General features: G+C 37.1%; 1 protein-coding gene across 3 annotated transcripts in view; it reads left to right on the top strand.

The window, feature by feature from the left end:
* Positions 1–8,998, top strand: part of BVES (blood vessel epicardial substance) — a 63,305-nt gene that overhangs the window by 32,408 nt on the left and 21,899 nt on the right. Inside the window, exons 7-8 of one of the 3 annotated variants that reach the window (XM_027853734.1) lie at positions 367–508; positions 1,098–1,979. In XM_027853734.1, coding sequence (XP_027709535.1) covers positions 367–508; positions 1,098–1,114 — 159 coding nt within the window. In that variant the 3' untranslated portion in view covers positions 1,115–1,979. The other 2 variants (XM_027853741.1, XM_027853727.1) reach the window with 2 other exon arrangements.

The raw sequence follows: 8,998 nt of genomic DNA, 5'->3' as shown, positions 1-8,998 counted from the left end.
GTGTGTGTGTGTGTGTGTGTGTGTGTGTGTGTGTGTGTGTGTGTGTGCGCCTGCATGCATACTGTCCCAAAAGTCTTACTTTAGTTCTAAACTTTAGTATAAATTAAGTTACAATAAACATTGGTACATTTTATTCTTTATTGGGTGTTCTTATAGAACCTAATAAATACTCTAGTATATTGAAACAGTAAGTTTTGTCATTAATAGTTTGGAAACATGAAAAAGTCAAAACTTCCCTTAGAAAGGAAGTTAAATTATAATACGGGAGTTGGCTAAGTGCAGAGAGAATCTGAATGTCTATTCAAGAATCTCATTTATTGACTATACATGCTGTTTGAAGGTACATCCAAAATCTTTGCTTTATAGAATGCCAAAAGGTTGGAACGCAAGCCTAGTCTTTGCTCTCAGATTTCAGTGATGCAAATGAGAAACAGTATGGCTAGTTCAAGTGACAGTGAAGATGGCTTGCAACATTTCCTCCGGGGGACCTCCACTGCATCCTCTATTCGTAAGTAAACTTAAAGAGTGATGATGTGAATTATATCTTGATTTAAAATGGTTCTCAAAAAAAAATGGTTCTCATGGGGAAGACATTTAGTATGAGCAAATGTGAATGGAGAGATGGTAAAAGATGGGTAGTTAACTTCCTCATCCAGAGATGGTAAGAAGACCACAGAATGTTATACACTTGGTCTCTTAATTTTGCAAATACATATTGGGTCATTCATAAATAAGGGAAAAATGAGAAAAAAAACCAGAGCTAATTAATTTTTGTGATACTTATTTTACACACTATCTTATATTCAAAGTTTTAATCCATTAAACCATTTAAATAAAACCATATCCATATGTTCACTGGGACCTAATTTGATGGTTAGCTTCTGTTATTTTGTTTGGACCGTTAAAGTAAAACCTCGTACAGTTCTAACTCTCCACTAAGAGTTATAGTAATGAAGACAGCTGGATGTTTGTATCTTGGCTGGTTGTTTCCTAGTGTGAGCAGCCAGGTGTCCACAGCTGGCTTGGAAGCTTAACATCCCCGAAGATGAGAGTGGGAATGGGAGAAATTAACAGCTTTTGTGAATGACACCTTTCAGAGTACTCTAGCTGCTGATGCTACAAGACAATAATTTACCCAGGGAAGACTCATCTGTGGCTAAGATAGTTAAAGGCAATTAATGAACACTAACAACATAAATATGTGCTGAAGATCAAAAGCTAAATTATCATTCCTTGCCTTCTGGACTAACACCACTACTACTACTACTACTACTACTACTACTACTACTACTACCACTACTACTACTACTACCACCACCACCACCACCATCACTGTTTCTGCTGCTACTACTGCATATTGAAGACCATTCAACAAATCCAAGGGAAAACATAAAATGCGTGGATTTTCTACACTTGCATGTCCTAAGTGACTTCTATCAATGTTTTAGATTGGATTTTAAACTTCAGTAAATATTAAACACCAAAGGACTTTATCTCCCAAACCTAAGCATTTATGTGTTTTAATCTTATATAATTTATATGTTATGGATAAATTAAGTCAAATATTCTGGTTATTAATGCATTCAGGGGGAAAAAGTGATTTCCAAGGGACAAAATTGGTACAAACCTTCGAAGAGTCATTTAGGCATGGACAGTCCTTCGTGGTTGACCAAAAAATTATATCACTTTAGATACAAAATGGTGAGCAATTGTCTTTAGGTTTCTTCCAGTATAATTTCCAAAAGAGTTGACTGATTTTGACTAAGTTTGGAACACTTTCTAAAAGATGTGAAGATAGACCTTCTGTTCAATTTAAGATTGTCTACTGTCTTGAAAGTATGATAGCAAGCAGAATGTTTCAGATGGGCCCATGTGCTAAAATGTTTTGTGGAGTTCGTTGAAATTTTCTGTATAGATAGAAGTTACAAAGGTATATGACTGAACTGAGTGAGGTCTACAATTCATACCACTAAAAAGGTAGTTATGAAGTCAAAAATTAAGATCCATATGAATGATGAACTGTTTCCCCATTGAATAAATTGTTATTCAATAATTATTATTCCATACTTTCTTTGATTAATTAGATTATCAGTGGATATGTACCAAAAACAGGCTCCATAGTATATAAAGTTATTTATATGTGATTTTTGTTGGCATATGATTTTTTATTGTAAGAAGTTTTTAATAGAGTAAAATAAAAATTTAAGGAAAATGGTTTCAGTTCATTGGTTCATTTCACTATACAATATCCTTTCTCCTGGGAACAGTTGCATATGTAAGTGGGTTTAAAATGGACTTTACTTGGTTCCAATTTCTTTTGTACCTTTCTAACAAAAACATAGTACTGGAGGCTTTTTAGAATATGTGAAATTCTGCATATGGACTGGCATAACACAATAAAACCTATAGTCTATCCCAGATTGTCTGAGACCATATCAACCACATAAATCTAGAAGTCCTTCATACCTACTTTACATTGCTTTGAAGCAAAGTCTGTGAATCAGGAATAAGGTTTCATTTCTTACCCTGTTCAATCTCCAAGCCAGGCTTTTAGCCATCCAGCTGGTCCAGAACCATTCTTGGTTACTCTTTGAAAATGTCAAATGACAGGCCCTAAGGTCTAGTACTGCTCATCTGCAACTGGCCCTTTTCTTTCACTTTCCTTCCTCTAATAGATAGCTTCCTGTGGCAGTGATAATAGTGGTATTTAATCTGAATATTACCTTGCCCAGGGGTGGGGAATCTGTGGCCTCAAGGCCTCATGTGGCCCTCTAGGTCCTCAAGTGCAGCGCTTTGACTGAATCCAAATAGATTTTGGCCTCACTTGAGGATCTAGAGGCCTGCATGTGGCCTCGAGGTCACAGGTTCCCCACACCTGGCCTTACCTGTGACCACTTTTGAAAGAAGCAGCATCTCCTTTTGCAAAGCAGCTGGTGAAAAACTGCTGGGGGGCCTTCCTGTCATCATCGGCAATCCTAAGGATAGCTGAGGTGCTGAATTATCTCCTATATTTCTCAACTCTGATGATGATAGTGATAATAGCTATTTTTTAGATAGTGTTCTAAGGTTTGCAAAGCACTTCACATGTACTACTTCATTTGATCCTCATAAAAACCTTGTGAGGTAGGCAATGTTATTAACCTCATTTTACTAGTGAATAATATGGGGTGGAGGGAAGTGAAGTAATTTGCTCAGGGTCACACAGCTAATAAGTGTTAGAGGCACGGGTATTCCTGACTCTGAGTCATTCTGTCCATTGTATTACCTAGCTTGCTGCTCATGGACAGTTATGTATATGTATACATAAGATTGTATATGTATATGTATACATATATAGATGTATACATATTTATATATTTACACACATATATGTATAGCTACACATATATACATATGCATACACACACACACACACGTCTCTCCCTCCCCCACCTCCCATGACTGTAATGCTTTGCCCCCTCACCCCTGTCTCTTAGTTTACTTGGATTCCTTCAAAACTCAGTTCATTCCATCTTCTGTGCAAGGCTTTTCCTGGTCACCTCAGCTGCTAGCACCTACTCCTCTGAAATCACCTTACATTAACTCTGTATATGTCTTTTATATACCCAGATATTTACATTTTATATCCTCTCAATTAAAATGTGCACCCCTTGAGGACAGGGACTGTGATGTTCCTTGTATTGCCAGTCCTAAGCACAGTGCCTAGTACATAGTAAGTGTTTTAAGAAATGCTTGTCAGGGGGCAGCTAGGTGGCGCAGTGGATAGATCACCAGCCCTGAAGTCAGGAGGACCTGAGTTCAAATCTGACCTGGGATCAAAAACTTAATACTCACTGGCTGTGTGACCCTGGGCAAGTCACTTAACCCCAATTGCCTAAAAGAAAAAAATGATTAAAAAAAAAAACAAAGCAAACAAGAATGCTTGTTGACTGACAGAGGGTAGTTAGCAGGAAATGGGTGGTTTCTTTTTTATTTGGTGTGGGAAGTAGAAGTCAGAGAGGGAGAAAAATTGATTCAGTTTGGAACTTGTTGAATTTGAGGTACCAGCAATATATACAGATAATGTGGGATGGCACTTGAAAATTCAAAATTAAGGCTCATGAAGAGTTTGGGCTACAGATAAGGATTTGGGCAATGATCTGCATAGAGGTACAATTGAAACCGTGAGGCTTGGTAAGACATCCATGATTAAGAGGCAGCTTGGTTGAGTGAAAATAACACTGGATTTGAAATAAAAGAATTTAGAGTTGAATCTTGGCTCTCATTTGCTACCTGTGTGATAGGTGACAACTTTTTTTTTTCCTCATCCATAAAATGAGGATGACTTCCATCAAAACTAGATGACTTCCAAGGTATCTACCAGTTTTAAATCAATGATCCTAGGAACTATTTATTTAATGCTTATTTTGTGAACAGTGTTTCATGTGAATGGAAAGAGGCTATTAACTACTGCACCTAGGATATATAACTAGTTTAGCCATGGACAGGTGACTAAACTCCTAGAAAGCTCAATCTGCAATTACTTGTGTTTATGTCTTCACTCTTCATTTGTAGTGCATGCTCTGGAGCTATCTTTCCAGATCCTGCTCATACTCACCAGCTGGGCCCCAGGGGTGTCTGCTATGTCTTCATTCAGGGTTCCAGGGTAACTCTAAGGATTTAGGTGTCATAGGGTATCTTTCTTTTTTTTAATTTATGGAATAAAACAAGCATTTCTGTAACAGTACAAAACAAAAGATGATCGCATATGAAACTGCAAATCTACTATGTATAACTTGCTACTCCTTTTAAATGTGCAACAAAATTATAATGTAAATTTTTTTCTTTTTCCTTTCTTCCCCCTCCCCTCCCCTGCCCTAGAGATAACCACCATTAGACACAAATGTGTGTGTGTGTGTGTGTATATACACATATATATGTATGTATGTATATATACACATGAATATATACATGCACATATATACACATATACATCTATTTATAGTTCTTTCTCTGGATGCAGATAGCATCTTTCTTCATATGTTCTTTATAGTTAATTTGGGTATTTATAATACCCAAATAACGAACTGATGCTGAATTAAATGAGCAGAACCAAGAGAACATTGCACACAGTGACAGCCACGTTGTGTGATGACTAACTTTGATAGACTTATCTCTTCTCAGCAATGCAAGGATCTAAGACAACTCCAAAAGATTCATGATGGAAAATACTATCCACATAGAGAGAAAGAACTATGGAGTCTGAATACAGATTGAAGCATACTATTTGCTCTCTCTTTTTTTTTTTGTTTCTTCTTTATCGTGGTTTCTCCCATTCATTCTAATTTTTCTTTACAACATGACTAATGTGAAAATATGTTTAATAAGAATATATATAGAGAACCTATTTCAGATTGCACACTGTCTTGGGGAGGGAGGAGAGGAGGGAGGTGGAGAAAATTTGAAACTCAAAAACTTATGGAAGTGAATGTTGAAAACTAAAAATAAATAAATTTAAAAATTAAAAAAAGAAAAGAATGAAAAAATAAAAATAGTCAAAATAACTTATTCACTCAAAGTCACCCTTAAAATAATATTGCTGTTACTGTATACAGTGTTGTCTTGGTTCTGTTCATTTTGCTCTTCATTATTTTGTGCAAGTCTTTCCATTCTTGTCTAAGATCATTGAGCTCATCATTTCTTATAGCACAGTAGCATTCCATCACAATCATATACCAGAACTTGTTCATCCATCCCCCAGTTGATGGGGTGCCTTTCTAACGCTATACCTCACCCAGTATGCTTCTTAACTGTGGTTATCAGTTGCCACCCATTAGTTAGCCAACGTTAATTAGCTTTTAGAAAAGGCCATTTGCTGAGGTGTTTATAGTTGATATGATATATCCTCTTCCTCCTTTCCCCTCCTTCTAAAGTCTGTGACTTGGTCTCCCATAAGTACATATAGAACACAAGGGAAAGTGGAATCAAATGGAAAGAGTACATGTGGTCAAATGGTAACTCACAGCTCCTGAAAGTCGTTTCACTGGAGTTCTCAAGATGCTACAAGTTAGTTATGGTAGATCTTTTTCCACAGGGCTCCTTGTAGAGCCTTCAGTGTGCCTTTGCTTATCATGTTCAGTCTGTTCTTGACTCCCAATAAAGACAATGCCATTAGTTGTTTTGGGATGCTAGTCTTAGTGGGAAAATTCAAATCCTCTAGATTCTTCGAAGTTCACAAGATCCTCCTCCAGCCAAAAGAATGGCAAGAGTGGGGTGGATAAAGCGTTTCCCTTTCCCCATCAAAGTAATTTCGTTGCAAGGGCTTGGCATGAGACTTTTGCCACTAAGCTATGAGGTGACTCCACACTAGCTTGATTGTTTTATACAAGTCCTGCAGGAACCTAGTTCTCTACAAGTCCAAGAAATTAGTTGAAATGCCTTTGATTGATTCAATGTAGATTCCAGGACTTTGTTCACACCTGTTCACACCTCTGATTGAATCCATTGATATATGTTCTCACCTCATAAAGGTATCAGGAATAAGTGGAGTGAGATTATTGATTGATTGACTTAATAGAACACCCCCTCCCCCCATCTCTATTCATTCCTCAATCTCTTGCAGTCTAGCTTTCATCCACTCCATTCTACAGAAACTGCTTGCTTCAAAGTCACAGATGACCTCCTAATTACCATATCCAATGTGCTTTTCCCCTGTCAAACATCATCTTGGTTTATCTCCTTGCAGCATTTAACTCTTTTCACTCCCCTTTCTTTTGGATACTCTTACTCTTCTACCTCCCCCCCCCCATTTGGCTTTCTTTTTTTGTTTGTTTGTTTGTTTGTTTTTTAGGCAATTGGGGTTAAGTGACTTGCCCATGGTCCCGCAGCTAGTAAGTGTCAAGTATTTGGTCTGAGGTCGGATTTGAACTCAGGTCCTTTTGACTTCAGGGTCGGTGCTCTATTGAGGTGTGCCGCCTAGCTGCCCCTCCCACTTTGGCTTTCTTGATTTCTTTCTCTGTCTTGCTGTTAGTATATACAATGTTCTCTTGGTTCTGCTCATTTTGCTCTTCATTATTTCCATGCTTGTCTAAGATCATTAAGCTTATCATTTCTTATAGCACAGTAGTATTCCATCACAATCATATATCACAACTGTTCAGCCATTCCCTAATTGATGGGGTGTCTTTCTAATGCTGTCTCTGTCTCTCTGTCTTTGATTGTCTTTCCTGACATTCCATATCTTCAGTTGCCTGCTGGTTATCTCTACCTACATTCCCCTCCATCACCTCAAACCCAATATGTAAAAAACTAAATTCGTTCCCCTCAAACTATCCCTGCTTCCAACTTTCTATTTCTGTGATTAACACCACTATTCTCCCTGTTATCCAGGCTTGAAACTTCGAAGTCAACTTAAACTCTTTTCTCTTCATCTCACCCTCACTCAGATATAACCAACTGTCAAATGCTGTCAATTTTATCTCCACAATCTTGCATCTGTCCCTTTTTTTTCTACTCTTATTCCTCAACCCTAATTCAACCTTTCATTACTTTTCAACTGTATTATGGTAGTTTCTTGTTATCCATGCTGCTAATCTGTCCTCCCTCCACTTGATCCTTCACTCAATAATCAAACCATTCCTCCTAATACATAGATCTGACCTTGGGCAAATCACTTAACCTTTCTGGGTCTCTTGTCTAGAAAATAAAACTCAAACTCAGTCTTGGTCAAATTTCAAGATCAACTACAATCTAGCTCCAATTTACATTTCCAGCTTAATTTCAAAGGACTCTTACACATTTCAGCAAAACTCTTATCACTCCTAATCTTGTGCCATACTCTTTCTTTTTTTTCTTTCAAATAGATTCAAATGATAACTTCTATGAAAAGACAATGCTATGTCTCCTCTCTCCCACTTCTGATATTCTTTTCTTTCTCCAGGACCTAGATCAGGTAACATCTCCTCCGTGGAATCTTGCTTGATTTCTTGGCCCTGGTAGTGGAAAATGATCTCTCCCTCATTCTTTCCTAGATCATTTTGGATCTCTCTTTTGTTTTTCATACATTCTACATTCTATTGTGTTTATTTATGTACATGTTATATCTCCTCCCCCATCACCACCCCTGATTTGATCCCAAGTTTCTTGACTGGTTTTTTTTGGTTTTGAATCCTTAGCACCTAACTCAATGCCTTGCTCTTAATAGATGGTCAATAGATTTTTTTCTTTTCTTTTTTTTTTTTTGGAGATTGAGAAAATTGAATTAAGTGGATTGACTTAAACAAGTCCCTTAAATTTTCTGTATTCTAGCTTCCTAAACTATAAAATTACCTGGGTGAAGGGGACAGGAAGTGGGTAGATGAAGATAAGGGATGATATTAGAGCATTTTGTTAGAGCATATTGTTAAAACATATCAGCCCACTTGGATAGAAAGAGTTTTATAAGGAGACAGGATATTTTGTAGTTCCAATTTTCCTCACCAAAGCTACATGTGTTTATTTGAGTTAATTTAGGTATATTCATTTGAAAATTCGTCACCCATATTTTGGACTCACTTTCCTCCATTTGCAGTCCCTGACCATGTATATATACATACATACATATACATACATATACATATATATAATATATATATATGTATAAATAACCAGTTTTACTGTATTGAGTACTTTATTCCTGAAGTGTGGACCTATCCCCATGCTCCTGAATTCCACTATTGGAAGATACCAACTTGTTGGCTGAGTCTACCACAAACTCATTTTGTTTAATCTCAACTCTTAGTACCACAAAGTAATCTTTTTTTAACTTTTCTGATTGATTTCTCAGTCTCCCCACAGTGGTGGTCCCAAACTCTGTCAGGAAATGACTTTGTCTCCTACTTTACTGAGAAAATCAAGCCTCTCTTTCTCAAGGGTTCCCTCATCTTCCCTACTCTGTATCTCAAAACCCCTCATATCTCTACTTCTTAAGTTCTTGTTGAATAGTTAATTGCTAGAAAAGTTGAAAGAAAGGTAGACCTTG

The sequence above is a fragment of the Vombatus ursinus genome, unplaced genomic scaffold, assembly GCF_900497805.2.
Source record: "Vombatus ursinus unplaced genomic scaffold, bare-nosed wombat genome assembly UNPS02000582.1, whole genome shotgun sequence".
NCBI classification, from domain to species: Eukaryota; Metazoa; Chordata; class Mammalia; order Diprotodontia; family Vombatidae; genus Vombatus; species Vombatus ursinus.
Note: the sequence above shows the minus strand (reverse complement) of the source record. Positions and strands in the feature narration are given on the sequence as shown.